Source organism: Pituophis catenifer, unplaced genomic scaffold, assembly GCF_029215685.1.
Source record: "Pituophis catenifer annectens isolate HBS135680 unplaced genomic scaffold, rPitCat1.0.hap2 SCAF_8, whole genome shotgun sequence".
Taxonomy (NCBI): domain Eukaryota; kingdom Metazoa; phylum Chordata; class Lepidosauria; order Squamata; family Colubridae; genus Pituophis; species Pituophis catenifer.
Window position 1 is genome coordinate 75,832,320 of NW_027256888.1, and position 19,928 is coordinate 75,852,247.

The window sequence follows — 19,928 nt, forward strand, 5'->3', positions numbered from 1 at the left end:
CTTCCAGGGAATCTAAATCAACAAATGGAGGAAGTATTATATTACCTTGGAAGTTATTTACATTTTATAGAAATGTCACAAATTAGCTAGCGTCCTTTGTACTTCAAAAGTATTTGGCAAAACAATTCTCTGACTCCCTTTATATATCCATACAAAGAAGTATTATACATTTTTTTTTTAAAAAAATGTTATCTAGTCACAAACATTTATAAGGAAAATTTCTAGATGTTAAGATAGCACCTAATTTTACATTCTACTTATGGTAGGAAGAAAATTTAATCCATGTTTGGGACTCTTAAAGAGAAAAGAATGGAATGGATACGAAAATGCTTTTCGGATGACTAACGTTAAGTTGGAAACTAGGCAGCTAACAATCTTCTGATCCAAATATTCTTACGGCTACTAAGAGGAATGTCCAGAGGGACATAAAGTCAAGATGGCAGCCACAACGATCAATGTTCAATGCCCTGTCTGCTTTTCAGGTGAAAATCTACAAAAAAAAGCTGGAGCTTTGCTTGCAATGTTATGCTTGCCGTTTTGACTTTCATTACCATTCTGTGGGCACCCATGGACCCCCACATTGGCACAGTAGGCAATGAATGTGAACCCTGGTTGGTAAACTCAGCTATTATGGGTTGTTAACTAACCATTATGCCTACTCAACTCAGAAAAGCCACTTGCGGTAAAGGAGATATCTTCTTTCAGATGACATCTCAAGAACATTAGATGGCTCCTTCAAGTCATGCTCATAGCCACACTTTATAAAGGTTCTGGGTACAGTTACATACATATGTATTTATTGGTGCTATTTATACATCACTTAATGCTCTCGCCCTTCAAAACCATTAACCGATTCAAAACATGATTAGGAGCAAATTTACGATTGGCATTTTTTTTCAGTTCTTTTTGTGACTTTCAGGAGCACCAATGTAAAGAGGAAAGTGTCTTAAAAAGCGCATTGTTTGGGACACGTTAGGCTGCCCAATGTCCATGGCACAAAATCGTTGATTTTTTCAACCACTCTAATTATGCCTGCATGGAATATTACGCCTTGATATCAATTCTCAGCCAACATGTTCACTGTGAAAAATTCTGAGAGTTGATCCATAGAGATAGCTAGATCGGCGTTTTTCAATCTTGGCAAATTGAAGATGAGTGGAGTTCAGCTCCCAAAATTCCCTAGCCAGCATGCTGGCGGGGGAATTCTGGTAGTCGAAACCCACACATCTTCAAGTTGCCCAGGTTGAGAAACATTGATCTAGAACAGGGATGTCAAACTCAAGGCCCGTGGGCCAGATCTGGCCTGTGGGGTGCTTAGTTCTGGCCCGCGGAGCCGTTCTGGAAACAGCGAAGGACTGTCCTGTGGTGCCTCTCCCAGTGAAAACAGAGCTCGGGAAGGCTGCGGGTGGAGGGTTGCAGGAAACTGTCGCAACCTAAAACGGAGCTTGTGGTGGCCTTCCTGAGCTTCATTTTCACTGGTAGAGGGTTGCAGGAGGTTGTCGCAGCCGAAAATGGAGCTTGGGAGCCCGTTTTTGCTGGCAGAGCGCTCGGGCCACCATAGCGCCCCCGACACGAGTGACGTCGAGCTGGCCATGCCCACCCTGGCGATACCCACTCCACCCCCCACCCCGAGGTCAAACACAACCCTGATGCGGCCCTCAATGAAATTGAGTTTGACACCCCTGATCTAGAATGTGGAGAAGGCTGTATGAAGAATCTAAATGAAGCCCAGCTGGCCACCAGAAGGAGACAAAGCACTGAAAATGCAGAGGGAGTGTGCTGTTATCTGTGCAAAGCCAGGTCAGTTACGCTCTACTCCATCTTCCTTTGAAACGAACCTCGCATCAGCGCTTCAAACAGGCTTCTATTCAAGAGAAAGGCATCATGAACCTTATACAGCCAATTTTACAAGATCCACCCATGTTCTACGTATGGCACTCTGATTCCGCTCGCCAAATTTTGTTCCACTTCCACTGCAAATACTTGGATCCTTCTCACATCACCAAGGCCTCAAATTACCTTCCCCTCCCCAAATCACTGTGCAATGGCAGCCCATCTAACAGGATTAATGTTGTACTGTTCCCTAATGTTGTGCTTCGTTATTTAATTAACACCCTACAGAGAGTTCAGAATGTAGATGGCGATATCACGAATAGCGTTCCTAGCTCTTTCAGATCTTTGGCACAAGAAAATCCATAATTAGATAAAATTAAGAGATTGGACCGCAGGTTCACACTTTTCTTCCTTCCTTCCCTCCCTCCTCCCTCTCCAGCTATTAATTTTCTCTTCCTCAACTGTTGATAAAGTAAACCTGGGTAATTCTCAATTCTTCCCAAGGTCCAAAAATCAAACCCTTCACCCTAGTTACCGCATCCAAGATGATGTCACACCTGCACCAACCTCTCCTGCTTTGGATTCTACACAATTAGCAAACGCTTTTAAGAACTTTACCAGAGAAGACAGTTGAGAATTTTAACAGCTCCTGGGTGTTGCGTCAGTTATCAAAAATCGGTGAGTACAGTATATTAAAGCCAATTTCGTGGCTTGGCTTTTGGTCTCTCTGCTTCCCCATCTCGTTGAAAAAAAAAATAATAAGTCAAAAAATATTTCAGGTATAAAAAAATAAAGTCGAAGCCCTACCGCCCTCCCATCCCCGTCCCTCTTTTCTCTTGGAAAAATAGTGTTTCAAAAAAAAAAAAAAATTCAGTCTGGGTTTAGAAGTGGGGGGAGCCCAGTTTCCAGTCTGATAAATGGGAAGAAGCAAATACAGACATGCAACAGAAGATAGCACACTGGAACAGATGCCCACAGAGCTCAACCTTGGATAACGGCTTACTTTTTCTTGTCTTTGTCTTTCTTGGTGGGTTGAGAGCCAGCCTGTTGGGCCTGTGATTGTAATAGCTGAGCTGCTGCTTTCTTTTTTTGGAAGTTGTTCAGCTCCTCCTCAAGTTCCTTCTTCTTGTCTTCTACTTTCTTCTTCTCCTCTTGGTGAGTCCGCTTTAGATGGTCAAACTTCTCATGAAGCTGCTCAAAGGGAAAAGGCGAAAAGAGAGAAAGATAGGACGGTCACCGGACAAAGGAAATAATAACGGAAAATCGAGAGTAGGGGAGATAGGGCCATAATGGCTTGTACTGGGTAATTCAGGACCTCAGGTGGGAAGTCAGTCAATATATACAGGTTGTCAACTCGCAAAGCATTTCTAGTCTGCTCTCAAGTTGTCATGGGCAGAAAGGGAGGAGGATCTGTCGGAGCAGTTCAGCAGCTACGTTCACAAGTACATTCCACGCAATTCCAAGGTTGGATCTCAGATTACCAGAGCCAGTTTGTGAGGTGTGGTTTCTACAGCCCATGAAAGTGCCTCATTGGAGAATGTGATTTATGACACAGCCTGAGAGGAGGGGGGGAAACAGGGTCATAGTTGAGCCGTAAATTACCTGCAGCAGAGTTGACTGCACTTGGGAAGCTGCCGACATGTTGCTCCTAATAAATAACTGGATTTCTTTTGAAACTTGGCTCGAGGCTCATGAGTTAATCAGGGCATTCGTTGGAGCCCTGACAGTGGTAGTCTTTGACTTACAACACGATTGAGCCCAATGGCGCTTTGCCTCATTTTACAATCTTTCTTGCCACAGTTGTTGAGTGAATCTCTGCAGCTGTTAAATTAGTAAGTAGTTACGTGAATCTGGCTTCCCCACTTGACATTTTTTTGTCAGAAGGTCGCAAAAGAGGATCACATGACCCCGGGACATTGCAACTGTCATAAATATAAGCGTCTGAATTTCAATCGTGTGACCACAGGGATACTGCAACAGTCGTAAGTGTGAAAAATGATCATGTCACTTTTTCAGTGCCCTTATAACTTCGAATGGTCATGACCGGTTGTAAGTCAAGGACTAGCCATATTAATAGCACTTGGCCTTATATACCACTACCTGTATTAGTCATGGTAAGCAGTGGTGGGCTGCAACCAGTTTAATAACTGGTTCTGTGAGAGCGTGAGCGCGCCTAACACGCTTGCGCACAGCCTTCAAAGTACAGCAATTTGAAGCTCAGCTGCTTATCTTCTAAGGAAGCCCCGTAAGTAGAACAGCGGAGGCATGGAAATCAGCTGTGCTGCGCAAATCAGCTGAGCCAGAAAGAAGGAAATATAGGACAGGATAGGGCGGGGGCAAGTGGACGGGGCCAGCTGATGGTCGGACCTACTGGTTCGCTAGAACCGGTCCACTGGAATCAAGGAGAAACTTCCTAACAGTAAGGACAATTAACCAGTGGAACAGCTTGCCTTCAGAAATCGTGGGCGCACCATCACTGGAGGTTTTAAAGAAGAGACTAGATAGTCACTTGTCTGAGACTCTATAGGTTCTCCTGCTTGAGCAGGGGGCTGGACTAGAAGACCTCCAAGGTCCCTTCCAGCTCTATTCTATTCTAATATTCTAGAATATAAGCTAAATATTCGGCTGCCCTCTTCAAGGTCAGAGGGCAACAGAATACACAACGTTTTTAGTACCATGTAATTGAAGAACTATAAATAGATTTGATCCAGGTTTGCCTGATCAATAAAAGTATTATCTTCAGCTTACTTCACTTTGTCTCATACCAGACCTTTCTCCACTTTTTGGGAGAAAAGAGATGCATCTAAGAAGAGATTATTTTGTGGATACTGGTTTATCCAAAAGGCACAAAGAATGTAGATGTTGAAATGCAGATCACAACCACAGCTTATGTTTTTCAAATCACTTTATGTTCTTCTCTTTGGATCTATCTGGTTTAGGAAAAAAATTTCAACAATAGGTTTTGTTTTTTTCCTCCACCTGTGTTGGAGAGCAAAAAAAAAAAAAAAAGGGGAGGAGTGAAGGCCAGTTGGTTGAGGTTCAGCAACCCCCTAAAATCTGGCCTTCATTTCCTTTTTCCTCTCTGGGTTCTACTTACATCTTTTTCTGCTTCCTTCAGCTCCGCTTCCTTCTCCTTCACTCTCATGACAAACATCTGCCTCATTTCTTCTTCTTTCTTCTGTAGTTCACCCAGAAATTCATTTCTCTTGGCTTCGTAGGTTTCTTGTAGGCTTGTTTCCAACACAACGACCCCCAAAGAGAATGGTTGGAAGTGATGAGAAGAAGAGGGAAGTAAGGAAGAAAAAAAAAGACTAACCTTTAACACCAGAAGGAATTCTTATGAAAGTCTCTAAAATGATAGAGACAATAGAGAGATAAATGATATTTATTTATAAATAAATAAAATTTCTATGAACAAAAGAGGAACGCAGCAAGCCTTTTGTTCTCTGTTCGAGATAGTCATGGGGGGGGGGAGGAAATTGAAGTATAGGCAGTCTTCAAGCTACAACTACCATGTTTCTTCAAAAATAAGATTTCGAAAATATAAGAAAATGTCTTATATTTTTTTGAACCCCGAAATAAGCGCTTGGCATTATTTTCGAGGAGGTCTTATTATTTTGGGGTGTGTGGAGCAAGACGGGGCTCCTCTTGCTGTCTTACCTGATTTCCAGCTCTGTCTCCCTAACCCCAACCAGAGGAAATGGCGGGGACCGGCTGGGCATGCATTTAAATATTTTCAGGGAGGGCTTATTTTCGGGAGGTGGGGGACTTATTTTAGTGCATGCGCTCAAAAGCCTGATTGGGCTTATTATCAGGGGATGTCTTATTTTCAGGGAAACAGGGTATAATGCAGCCTGCCCATAAAGGTCGTAACTCGTGATGGTTGTAAAGCAGGTCGGTCACATGACCTACCCAATTTTACAGCATTTTTTTGCAGCAGTTATTGAGCAACTATGGTGGTTGCTACAGGGGCTGTTTCAGTTGTTAAATGAACACTGCAGTTATTAACCGAACCAATGATTCACTGTGGGCAGTTGAGCACCCAACGTGTGACCATGGGGGGAAGGGCACTGATCGTTGGAACTTCAAATTCAGATCAAAAGTAACCTCTCTGCCCCCCCCCCCGGTAGGGTCTCTCAGAACTTCAAATAGTTGCTAAGCAACCAGTCATAAGTTGAACTCTACCCTTGGTAAATTTTTTAAAGATTCTTTAAAATCTCTTTTACTATTTTTATAAATATTAATTTCATAAATAACTCCAAGCAGCGAACAAACCTATTTTCTCCACAACAACCCTGTGAGGTCGGCTGGGCTGAGAGAGAGGAACTGGGCCAAAGTCACTCAGCTGGGTTTCATGCCTAAGGCGGGACTAGAACTCACAGTCACCTGGTGATTGGCCCAAAGTCATCCAGCTGGGTTTCACGCCTAAGGAGGGACTAAAACTCAGTCTCCCGGTGATTGGCCCAAAGTCACCCAGCTGGGTTTCACGCCTAAGGAGGGACTAAAACTCACAGTCTCCTGGTGATTGGCCCAAAGTCACCCAGCTGGGTTTCACGCCTAAGGCGGGACAAAACTCACAGTCTCCTGGTGATTGGCCCAAAGTCACCCAGCTAGGTTTCATGCCTAAGGCTGAACTCACCGTATCCCAGTTTCTAGCCTGGTGTCTTAACTACTACACCAAACTAGTTTACGTGATACTAGATTAGCAGCACAGAGAACTTAAATCTCTAATTTATCACCTTGGTTTATTTCGATAAACCTACAATCTGCATGCGTGCCTTCAGAAATTCCTCCAAAGGTCGCAGTGATTGTTAATGTGGCAGGAAGGGAAAAATAATAAACTAGTTAATATACGAATTGTATTTTTTTTAAAAAAATAAAGTTTTGTCCTGGCCTTGTTCTCTTAACTGGAAGGCATCTCTCAACATGCTATTTAGAAGCCAAATTTAACTCTTGGCATGAAAAAGCTGTTTTTCCAAAGACAAACCACGACTGAAATCAACTTGTTTTTAATTCAAATAAAAGCGGTATTCGGCGATCCTAACCTTTTCCTTAAAAACCTGGTGGAGAGGAAGGGAGGGCGATGAACTCAGATTATAAAATGTTTAATTTTTATTTAAAATTAAATAAAAATAATACTTGTGAATTTCTATCTTTTATCTCCACCTTCACCTGGTCGCATTCCGAAAGATCTCCTGTACGGAGAATTAGTGCAGGGAAAGCGCCTCAGAGGGAGACCACAGCTACGATATAAGGATATCTGTAAGAGGGACCTAAAGGCCCTGGGAATAGACATTAACAACTGGGAAACCTTGACCTCCGATCGTTCAGCTTGGAGGCTAAAGACGCAGCATGGCCTTCTCCCATTCGAAGAGACGCTTGTTCGGCAGGCTGAGGCAAAGAGGCAGTCCCGGAACCAGCGAAATCCGGAGGGCTGGGCAGGGGACAGAATGTATCTGCCCTCAGTGTGGAAGGGATTCCCTCTCTCGAATTGGCCTGTTTAGTCACACCAGATGCTGTTTTAGGACCTCTTTCCAGGGCATGATACCATAGTCTTTTGAGACTGAAGGATGTCAATGATCTTCACCTGACCCAGTTGCCATTTGCGTAACTAGTTTAATTCGTGGATACCTCCGGATTTATTCTTCTAAATAAGTACAGTAGCTGTTAAAAGAGCTGCTTCCTCTTTTAATTGGAATAATTTGAATTCCAGTCCTGGAAGCATAAATCTTGATCTGTTGGCTTAAATACCCACTTTCCTTTCTGTGATCCTGTTATCATTTTGCTCAGCGACATAGACACAACCAATTCAGGGGAATAAGGAATTTTTATCTGAAGATACCCAATTATCTGAATAATTGGAAAAATATGAAGCACTATGTTTCATACGTCTGATTGGAATCATGCTGTTGTACCTGGTGCTGTATGCCAGAAATTGAATCCAAGGGAATGGTATAGATCAGGGGTCTCCAATCTTGGCAACTTTAAGGCTTGTGGACTTCAACCACAGCCGGCTGGCTGGGGAATTTTGGGAGTTGAAGTCCGCCAGGCTTAAAGTTGTCAAGGTTGGAGACCCCTGGTTTCTCCACCAATGGTGGAGAAACAATGGTGTTTCTCCACCATTGAGAACTTTAACGCATGTGGACTTCAACTCCTAGAATCCCTCATGCTGGCTAGGGAATTCTGGGAGTCGAAGTCCACACACCTTAAAAGCTCTCAAGGTTGAGAAACAACTGGTTTAAAGGATGCAAATTGGGTCCTGTCCTACCACAGACACTCATGCTGCCTATGTGGTGGATTTATTTATTTCAGGGGTCTCCAAATCTGGCAACTTTAAAGACTTGTGGACATGCTGGCTGAGGAATTCTGGGAGTTGGAGTCCACAAGTCTTAAAAGTTGCCAAGATTGGAGACCCCTGGTATAGATAGATATTCCTTTGCCCAATTTTTTTTTTTTTAATTTGATTTATATGCCGCCCTTCTCCGGAGACTCAGGGCGGCTTACAATGCGTTAAGCAATAGCCTTCATTCTTTTGTATATTTTATACAAAGTCAGCTTATTGCCCCCACAAACTGGGTCCTCATTTCACCTACCTTAGAAAGGATGGAAGGCTGAGTCAACCTTGAGCCTTGGAGAGATTCGAACCAGCAGAAATTGCAGGCAGCTGTGTTAATAACAGGGTGCACTAAACCACTGTACTATCAAGGCTCTTAAACAACATTACATCATTTATTGTGTGGGAACAGTTCGGGTGGGGTGGGGGTGGGGGAATACGCTCATAAGAATCTGATTAAACATGGGCTGATACAGTGGCAGTGAAACAGGAACGAGGGTTTGGCTCCAGACCAGATCCATTAAATAGGACTTGGCAAGCTGTAATGAGGAACTGCTTCACCACATGGTTGAGGAGAAAGAAAATAAGACAAAGTAGGTGGTGAAAGGGAATTCAGAATCATCTGTCACTTGGCAAAATTACCCAGGTTTTGTTTTAATAGAGCAAACCAATAAAGCATCTTGTTCAAGTAGATGGTAGACTATATTTTTATTTTTTATTTTTTATTTTTTTTAATTTGATTTATATGCCGCCCTTCTCCGAAGACTCAGGGCGGCTTACAATGTGCTCAGCAATAGCCTTCATCCTTTTGTATATTTATACAAAGTCAGCTTATTGCCCCCACAACTGGGTCCTCATTTCACCTACCTTAGAAAGGATGGAAGGCTGAGTCAACCTTGAGCCTTGGCGAGATTCGAACCCTGCAGTAATTGCAGGCAGCTGGTCTTAATAAGCTTAATAACAGGGTGCTTTAAACCCCTGTACCACCAAGGCCAGAAATATTCATCTGACAGCCATAATTCCTTCCTTCCTTCCTTCCCTCCCTCCCCCCCTCCTCCCTCCCTTCTCTTTACCCAGTAAGTACTTGCTCCGAACTTCTTTTGGAGTTAGTTTGGGAGCTCACCTACTCCTTACCTACCTGAACGGTTTGCTGTCGGGATCTGTGTCTTTGAATCCCATCTCTTCCAGTTTGCACCGGCGGTAGAGCTCGTAATGTCGGCTGTGAGTCTGCTCCCTCAGGTCTTCCATGTTCACTCTGATCAGCATTTCGCGTAACTTTACAAAATCACAGTGGTTTTCATTTTCAACTATTTAAAAAAAATAAATCATAAAAATGTGGAAATGTAGGTCAAGGATATGGTGGAAACCCGATTTTCCCTTTTTTTTTTTCTTAACACAAAAACCTATTTTTCATTAAAAAAAAAATCAAAACCAGGATTTATTGTCATTATATCTCCATAATTATATGAGTGGTGCAGTGGCCTAGAGGTGGAGCTCTTGCCTCACAATCAGGAGGCTGTGGGTTCGATCCTAGGTAGAGGCAGACATTTCTCTCTGGGCACAATGAGAATATATCTGCTGAATAAAATTCCACATTGGTGACAGGAAGGGCATCTGGCCAGTAAACACTCAGCTCCATTCAGTTGCCCAGACTCCACCCCGCAAGGGATTATGGGGTCATTAAAAGGTGATGATATCTCCATAATTATATCTCCAAAAGATTTTTCTAAGAGCTTATATTATTTGTTTTCCATTATTCCAGGAATCAACAGTTCTGGAGGTGGAAAAGTCCTTTTGCTTTACAGATATTGAGTTGACTTCTGAGAATTCATAATGAGCTAGATTGATTGCTCAATCTCCTCTGTGATTCAGAAATATATTTACTATATTTGTGTCCATTGTGATCAATGTGCTAAATTTATATTCATCTAAAATTAGTAGCTCTTTTATTAGCAATAAAGGCAAATTAGTCTAATTACAATCTTTAAATTTACAAATTAGAAACCCCATGTGCTGAAATCTAAAAGGACACATTTTCTTGGTGTGCATCCGATGCAATTCTCCAGATCTCAGTCACAAACTTCACGTCTGTTGTTTTGCTTTCCTGCTGATTTAAGAAAACTTGGATAGCTGCCACCTGCCCACCCTAGTTTAATATTTTTTTTTTGGTACCATTCGTATAAAACGTACAAAGATTTATCTGTCCCCATCAACATACCTTGGACCACTCCCCATGGATATTGTCTAGCTTTGGCCATTTTATTGCCAATCTTCACTTCTTCAGTGCTGCCAACCACGGCAAATGGGAGATGGACCTGCAATTAGGTTGACATAAGACAGGTCAGGTATTCCCCAAAACCAGCCTGAATTAGAGCAAACCCCACTCCCTTCTGGCCCTGATAATGTTACCTAGTTGGGTGATGAAATGTTTGCAAGAAAACAACCAAGCTCAGAGCGCACCAAGGCCCCACAGGGATTACAAAAGGTGCCCTCATTGCCGCGACTGATCACCTGGGTCTGGAGTGACAGGTTCTGTGCCACTCTTGACCGATGCCACTTATCCATCAGAAAGAGCCCAACTCAGCTCTGAAGAGCCAAGCTACTTATTTCCTTCACCAGGAAACGCTTCCAATGAAACACTATCCCAAGATTTAGTCTCCTTTCTGCCGTTGGCCCACTCCTGCATCCAAACATTAGTTTTGGACAGTGGTAAGATTCAAATAATTTAACAACCGATTCTCTGCCCTAATGACCAGTTGGTTGGGCGTGGCCATGGTGGGCGTGGCCAGGCAGCACTCGGTCCCCTTCACCGCCCTGGCAGCAAAAACTGCCTCCCACACCCCGTTTTGGGCCTAGTAGGCCTCCCTGCAGCCTCCTGGGAGCGAAAATGGGCCATGGGAGGGGAGCCACATTCCCCCCCACCCCCATGGCCTGTTTTGGGCCTACACTTACCTGGGAGCCAAAATGGGGCACGTGGGGACTCCTGGAACGGGCAGGGCAGGAAAGGGCAGAGCCAACCAGCAATTTAACTACCGGTTCTCTCAAACCGGCCCGAACCCGCGGAATACCACCACTGACTTTGGACCTTTAGAGACTTTCTAAATCCAGGTGAAATGATAGGGGACAGTGCTTATCTCCAATTCTTAACCAAGGAAGCCAACATTGTCTGAAGATATTTCTGTGGTCATGTGGCCAGCATGACTAAACACTAAAGCACATGGAATGCTGTTACCTTCCCACCAAAGTGGTACCTATTTATCTACTCGCATTTGCATACTTTTGAACTGCTAGGTGGGCAGGAGCTGGGGCAAGTAACAGGAGCTCATCCCATCGTGCAGTGTCAGCTTTCCAACTGAGAAGCTCAGCGTCTTTAACCACTGAGCCATCACGCTCCCCCCGGTTAAAGTGGGTATAGGACAACCCAAAGTTATTTGTCGGGGCAGACATTCTTAATAGGTGGGTCATCACTGGAAGTTTTAAAGAAGAGATTAGACAGCCATTTGTCTGAAATGGCATAAGGCCTCTCCTGGTTGAGCAGGAGGTTGGACTAGAAGGTGCTGCCACAAAGAGGTGGAGTCAAACTATTCTCCAAAGCACCTGAAGCCAGGACAAGAAGCAACGAGTGGAATCTAATCAAGGAGAAAAGCAACTTGGAGAACTAATTTCCTGACAGTTAGAACAATGAATCAGTGGAACAACTTGCCTCCAGAAGTTGTGAATGCTCCAACACTGGAAGTTTTTAAGAAGAGATTGGATAACCATTTGTCTGAAGTGGTGTAGGGTTTCCTGCCTAAGCAGGAGGTTGGACTAGAAGACCTCCAAGGTCCCTTCCCACTCTGTTATTCTATTCTATTCTATTCTATTCTATTCTATTCTATTCTATTCTATTCTATTCTATTCTATTCTATTCTATTCTATTCTATTCTATTCTATTCTATTCTATTCTATTCTATCTCTATCTCTATCTCTATCCCTATTCTACCCCCAAGGCCTTTTCGACTCTGTTATTTGGTAGAAAAATCTCACTTTTATTTCAAAACATTTGTTTTAAAGGTTCAAAGTAGCAGTCCCATGTTTGAGGCAGCTGTTTATTATTATTTTGGAAATAAAAGGGGGCATTCTGCAACCTGATGAATGGGCTCAGACTTGAAAGTGTGGCGTTTTGAATTTGAAGTCATTCGATGTTTTGCACACCACCCAGAACAAACATGGTGGCTCTGTGTTCTCCTGCCAAAAACAGTTTCCTTTAAGAAAGAGCCGGGTGGAGAAAAAGGCAACATTCAGGACACTGTGCTGGCTTTTTTTGGGGTGGGGGGTGGGATTAAAGCATCTCTGGAATACAGCTGTAGTCTTTGAAGGGGGTGTGTATCAGAGACAGCAGGTTTGACATCAAAACAACTTCTTCTCCAGAGTTCATTACAACCCTAATGTTGTGGTCCACCAGCAGCCTGCAGAGCTGGCAGCGGAGTCGAACAGTGAGGAGGCTGGGGAGGAACATGGGTCAGTCCTAGAGTCTGGGGAAGGTCTGGATGAGGGCTCTGCGTCGGAGGCAGAGATGGGGCCAGGGCCATCTGGGAGTTATGCGTAGACACCGGAGCCTCCAGAGTCGGATATCAGAGAGGCAGAGGAACAGGAGGAGCCTGTTCCTAGTGTGCGCATGCGCAGAGCTGCCAGAAGGCAAGAACAATTAAAACTAAAGGGACGACTCGGGAGTAAGGCCTGGAGATGATTGGCCCCTCCCATAAGGCTTAAAAGAGGAGCAAAGGCACGTGGGCCCTTTGCAGGAAAGCAATGTTGCTAAGTCTGTTCCCAGTCGGCATCTCTGTTTGATTCTGGACTCCGTGTGGCTTTGCCAAGTAGGTCTTTGGCAGAATGTCAAGGGAGAGAAAGGTTGGTGATTATCCTGAACGGCTTCTCCCGAAGGACTTTTTGCAACCAATTGGGACTCAGCTGTGAATGAACGTAATTCACAGCTGTTGCAATAAAAGAGGTTTTTGGGACTACTGGTGTGTTTTAATGACTCAGGAAGCCTAAGTCACAACACCTAATTGCATTATGCAACAATATCTGAAGAGAGCTCATTACAGCACACACCACCCAGTTGCACACAGAGGAGCAAAAAAGAGCAAAGCACAAGCATGAAAAACACCCTGATGTTCTGAAAAGGTTCCAACCAGCAACGATCAAACATCTTCAAGCTATCTTCGCACGTCTAAAACGATCGCTGACACTTTTTAAGAAGTGGATTCTCAAGACAAGTGAGAAACGATGCTTTGTATTATTCTGTGCTTCAGAGAACGACAGCGAGAATAACATCTTTTTCTAAGAATATCCAAATTAAGATCTATAACGTAAATCATAAACCCTCCCACACTCCGTCTACCCAAAGGAATCCTGTCACTTCTTTCTTGTGAAAATCGCCTTTCTTTGTTATGCATCCTTCGTTCCACGGAACTTTCACATAGCCGTAAATTATCATGGGAAACATGGCTACTGAATACTTTGACTCAACTTTATAAGCGGCCAAAAAAAAAAAGCTTCTTCGTCTGCTCTCCTTCAAAATAACCCAAGTAATATCTGGGCCCCAAAAAAAGGAACGGTGACGAAAATTACACTTTTAAATAAATTCAGGGCTCGTTGCTTGCTCTCCTACGCTTCGGAACGTGCATTCAATTTAAACTCTGACAGTCTATAATACGAGTTGACTGTTGACGTTTCCTAGGAAGTCGGTTATGGTGAATTGAAGGAAGTCAACGCTTGGCCAGGCCCACACCCCACCCTATTTTATAGCCCTCTACTAAAAGAGGAAGGAAGAGAGGATGTAATAAAAAGTCTGCATTGCAAGGTTCTCAAACCAGTTAGCCAATGCAATATTTGAGGGAGAATCCACAGATTAGCAATCAGAGGAAGCTGCATATAAATGGTTGTCCAATCTCTTCTTAAAAGCTTCCATTGTTGGAGCATTCACAACTTCTGGAGGCTAGCTTATTATTATTACTTAATAAGAAAAGATTGTTATATATGAGGAAAAAAAGAAAACAATAGAAACGAAATGAATGATTGTAATGCTATATAATTAACTGATTTTTATTAAGATGTCAGATTGTATTATTTGGAACAGTTGATAATGAAAAATATTTGTGATTATAATAAGGGAATTCAAGGAAATATTAGGAATTATTTTATGTTGTGAGATTTTAAATTTAAGGGGTTTAACTTAGAGATGAGAAGGGAAAAATTGAATTTTATTAAGACTAGAGGTTGGGAGAAAGGGTAATATTGGTCTATAAAAACTAGAGAGAATAAACACTATGGCAAAAACTGTGTGTTGGAGATGATTAAAAATTGTTTAAATTTGAGAACCGGCCAATACCTCTGTTCAGAAAAAATACATTGTATGTTTGCTTGTGTGTTTGTGTAAAAAATAAAAAAACTTTTTATAAAAAAAAAACTTCTGGAGGCAAGTAGTTCCACTGATTAATTGTTCTAACTGTCAGGAAATTTCTCCTTAGTCCTTGGTTGCTTCTCTCCTTGATTAGTTTCCATCCATTGCTTCTTGTCCTGCTTCAGGTGCTTTGGAGGCAGAGATGAGAAAAGGAAGGAAAAAAGGGAGGGAGGGAGGGAGAGAGGGGGAGAGGAGTAGAATGAAGGAGCAACAGATAAAGGCAAAAGCACCTGCAATAGTCTTCTTCTCAGTAATAAATACTCTATTATCAGGCACAGTATTTGTCAAAAGTCACAGCTGTGCCATAAAAACAGGAACACTTGAAATTGTAAGCAGATATAAGTTGCAGAAGGAAAGATTGAAGGCAAACGAGGTCCAGGCAGAAGAACATCATCATGGCTTCAAAATCTAAGGGACTTGTTTGGATGAAATTCAGCAGCACTTTTTCGTGCGGTTGTTGATAAAAATAAGATCGCCAACGTCCAATGACAGATATGGAAGAAGAAGAAGAAGAAGGAGAAGGAGAAGGAGAAGGAGAAGGAGAAGGAGAAGGAGAAGGAGAAGGAGGAGAGGAGGAGGAGGAGGAGGAGGAGGAGGAGGAGGAGGAGGAGGAGGAGGAGGAGGAGGAGGGGGAGGAAGTAGTTGTTGCAGTCTGTATGTCATATGACTGGAAATGCCAAAGACCGTTTGATTTAAAACCTTTTGGAGAATTCTTGCAAATGTCAGAGGGAAAGGTTAACGTTTGCATGGCTCAGACTGCATTTTTATTTATTCGTTGTTTGGTATTTTATCTATCTGAAGATAACATTACAGAAAAGAGGGAGCCAACACGTCTTCAGGACTCTTGCTATTCCACTACCACTTAGATTACTAATGCAGATAATTTGGGAGGGATCTGGGTGGGACTCCACTTGCACGAGTTGCTTGTAAAAATAATAAAGGCGCGGTACAAATAAGTAAATAAAATGCGTAAGGACCTTCCCATTGATGCATGCTGCACCACACCTGGCCTCCACCCTGTCTATTTTTTAACTCACAACCTCAACATGTTGTTCACTTGCATATTAAAAAAGAACTGCCGCTGGGGAACTACTCTTGTCTTTTAAAGACGTTTCATTTTGATTGTCCCTTTATATTAAATTTTGAGGGTTTTCTGAAAACGGTTTCATTTAATCTTTTTTTTCTTTATGAGAGCTCCTCTCTGGCCTTCTTTGGCAAGATGGTTTAATTTAATTAGCAAGGTTTGTGACAACACCCAGAAGACCAGATCTGGCCCAAAGCCACCGATTTATTTATTTTTTTAAAGCATGCAATTAATTCCTGTCAGAATATTCATGACTGGAAAGACATGGTAACAAGGTCAGCCAATTGGGAGCTGAGACAGACTGGAGCCAAGGTGGGTCTTAGTCTGCAGCTTCTGATTCTGTGCAGAGAAAGGGAAACTGAAACCAGTGCATGTTAACCTCTGAGATGTAAAACCAGTGTGTGTGAACATGTCTGCTGATCTGAGTTGAAGAATCAACTGTTGGTATTGTAAATATACGTTATGTGTTATTAGGAATATAAAGAAGTTAATGAATCCAGCTGATTCAGTTATCTGTGTGTGCTTCTGGATTTGATTTTTGCAACAAACTCTTGACAGTTTCAAAATATACACACATGCATTCATTCATATTCTCTCTCTCTCTCTCCCTCTCACACGCACCTCAAAGCCTGATCTGGTCTACAATGAATTTCCTCCATTTCTTAAGCTTCAAACCAAAACCTCAAAACCACCCTGGAGGCTTGGGAATTTTTACAGTAAACAACATCTGAACCTCTGCCTAAAGAAAAAGGGACATCTCCAGCCTCACCAAGGAAGCCATAAAGTATATATTTGGGGTTCTTTCCCCTTCCGGGATATTATACATTTTGAAGTGGAGACCCAAAGGCAGAGGAAGTGAACATTTGTTTCTTTCCATCTCTGGAGAGTTTTCCAGGTGCTGTTTTCATTCTGCGGTTTTCAGTTTCCATTTTGAGCAAGTTGGCAGCCGTGTCCATTTTCATAAACTGGGTTAAGAACTGGGCATATGGGTGTGACAAGACTTTGGCCCACGATCCGTGGGATGATTGCAACTGGTATTTTTGTGGTCTTTCTTTCCTGCTCTCAAGTCTGCCTAGGAAAGTATAAACTTTCCAGCCGCACGGCATGGAAGTACGTGAATATGATGGGACTGAACTAATTTCAAAGCATCTCTTTCAGATGAACCAAAAACTTCAGGTTATTCCTTCAGGTTTCACTTTTATACATTTCAGCTGCTTTGCTACAAACTCATTCAGAGCAACTGATGAAAAAGGCTGTTACAGATGTCTTGTCTGACATGGTATAGGGCAGGCGTGTCAAACTCACGACGACACGTTGTCATCACGTGATGTATCACAACTTTCCCCCCCTTCGCTAAACCGAGGTTGGGCATGGCCAGTGCGTGACACATCCAGCCTGTGGGCTTCGAGTTTGACACCCCTGGTATGCACACACACATATGCACACAGATAGAATCAGAGGTGGGTTTCAGCAGGTTCTGACCAGTTCTGGAGAACCGGTAGTGGAAATTTTGAGTAGTTCAAAGAACCGGTAAATACCATCTCTGACTGGCCCTGCCCCCATCTATTCTCTGCCTCCGAGTCCCAGCTGATCAGGAGGAAATGGGGATTTTGCAGTAACCTTCCCCTGGAGTAGGGAGGAAATGGAGATTTTACAGTATCCTTCCCGCCATGCCCACCAAGCCATGCCACACCCACCAAGCCACACCCACAGAACTGGTAGTAAAAATTTTTGAATCCCACCACCGGATAGAATGTGTAAAATTCAAGATGTATTGGCTTCGGTAGTATATAAAAAAAATAAAAATATAACAATGCAGCCATTTATCCCAAGGCGAATTTGGAAGATGAAAAGTAAGTAAGACTTACGCTCATCGTGGCGTTAATCTCAGCCACCGTCTCTTCGTCAGTTGGAAACTGATAAATCTGGACCCCGTTGCTCACCAGCTCGCTCATGATTTTGCTTTTGAATTTATGTAGCTCGTTTTTGGCAATGGTGTCAGCCTTGGCTATTATTGGGATGATATTCACCTGCAAAACAAAGGATCATTATTTATTTTATTTATTTATTTATTTATTATAACTAACATACTGCATTAGTTCCTGGCGATGGCAGAAGAGAAAAGAAAAGCGATCCCAATAAGAAGGTAAAAAAAATACAAGGACATAGATAAAGGTAGTCCTCAATTTATGACTGTACCTGAGCCCAGAATTAAGTCATGCCATCATTAAGTGGGTCATCACGTGTCCAACCTGATTTTACATTTTTTTTTAATACTGGTCATTAAATGAATGACAGAGATGCTACAATGGTTGTAAGTGTGAAAAATGGTCATAAGTCACTTTTTTCCAGTGCCGCTGTAACTTTGAACCGTTACTAAATGAACTGTTGTAGCAATAGCAACAGCACTTAGACTTATATACCGCTTTGCAGTGCTTTACAGCCCTCTCTAAGCGGTTTACAGAGTCAGCCTATTGCACCCCAACAATCTGGCTCTTCATTTTACCGACCTCAGAAGGATGGAAGGCTGAGTCAATCTTGAGCTCGTGACAAATCAAACTGCTGGCAGCTGGCAGTCAGCAGAATTAGCTGCAACACTACGTTCTAACAACTGTGGCTCTTGTAAGTCGAAGGCTATCTGTAGTAAGATTCATGGAGACCCTGAAAATAATCACTTTTATTAAGCTACCTGGATCACGTTGGCCACTTGAAGTAGACAATCATGATAGCTCCCTTCATGCTAAGTTATATTAGACAACTGATAGAATAGATTAGATTAGATTAGATTAGATTAGATTAGATTAGATTAGATTAGAGTAGTAGAGTAGAGTAGAGTAGAATAGAGAGTAGAGTAGAGTAGAGTAGAGTAGAGTAGAGTAGAGTAGAGTAGAATAGAATAGAATAGAATAGAATAGAATAGAATAGAATTCTTTATTGGCCAAGTGTGATTGGACACACAAGGAATTTGTTTTAGGTGCGTATGCTCTCAGTGTACATAAGGAGAATAAAACACATTCATCGAGAATAAAAAGATACAATTTAGTGATAGTCAAGGTTACTAATAAGCTATCAAATTGTACTAGGAAACAAATAAAAACAATGTAATTGGAAGATACAAGCAACATATAGTATAGTATGTTGCTTGTATAGTATGTTATATATTAGTATGTACTAGTTATAGTAATAAGTAGGAAGAGATAGATACTAGTAAGGAAGAGAAGAATAATATTAATACAGTCTTAGTAAATTATTTGACAGTGTTGAGGGAATTATTTGTTTAGCAGGGTGATGGTGTTCGGGAAAAAACTGTTCTTGTGTCTAGTTCTTCTGGTGTGCAGAGCCCTATAGTTTTGAGGGTAGGAATTGAAACAGTTTATGTCCAGGATGTGAGGGGTCTGTAACTATTTTCAAGCCCTCTTTTTGACTCGTGCAGTATACAGGTCCTCCATGGAAGGCAGGTTGGTAGCCATGGTTTTTTCTGCAGATCTAATTATCCCCTGAAGTCTGTGTCTGTCTTGTTGGGTTGCAGAGCCAAACCAGACAATTATAGAGGTGCAGATGACAGACTCAATCATTCCTCTGTAGAACTGAATCAGCAGCCTTCCTTAGCTTTTTAATTTCCACCCATGAATCTGAACAGAGCTATAATGGCATATGAAGGCATCCTGCAGCTGAGAAAGAGCTGCTGGATTCCACCTATTTGGAGATGCAATACAACATGCAATTTGGCTCTCTATGTGCCTTGAAATCTCTCCTTCCCCCACTTTCAATCAAATCTGGAAGCAACGCATGCTTTAATTAAACTAGGATGGAAAGATGTCCAGCCTCTTCACGGGTTACATATGAATATAACAGCAATCTTGCTGGATCATGGTCCAACATTTTATTTCTCACACTGTCCAACCAGATGCCTCTTTGGTCCTTATCAGAAGAAGATGAGATATATCCTTCTCCCACCATTGTTCTGGGAACAGATTTCCTCTACTTAGAAGTAACAAGACGGATGGTTATGCATGAATTCATCCATACCCCTTTTAAAGCCATCACCAGGTTAATGATGCATTGTTTTAGTATGGAGTCCAGATCTTCCTGCTTTAATATTGTGCCCCAATATTTGTCGAAAAACTACATGCTGGCTTTTGACTGAACTGCACAGTAGATCCTTTTAATGAATCAAATCTCTCTTTCACTCTAGGTTACCATCCAAGATACATGCCTTATTTTATTGTGAG

At 42.3% G+C, this 19,928-nt stretch overlaps 1 protein-coding gene across 2 annotated transcripts in view; it reads right to left on the bottom strand.

The window, feature by feature from the left end:
* The window catches only part of SEPTIN11 (septin 11), a 129,913-nt gene that overhangs the window by 20,409 nt on the left and 89,576 nt on the right, over positions 1-19,928 (bottom strand). For both annotated transcript variants that reach the window (XM_070948712.1, XM_070948711.1), the window contains exons 5-9: positions 17,565-17,726; positions 10,386-10,482; positions 9,306-9,474; positions 4,931-5,063; positions 2,837-3,024 (exon numbers count right to left, since the gene is read on the bottom strand). In XM_070948712.1, coding sequence (XP_070804813.1) covers positions 2,837-3,024; positions 4,931-5,063; positions 9,306-9,474; positions 10,386-10,482; positions 17,565-17,726 — 749 coding nt within the window. The remainder of the gene's footprint in view (positions 1-2,836; positions 3,025-4,930; positions 5,064-9,305; positions 9,475-10,385; positions 10,483-17,564; positions 17,727-19,928) is intronic.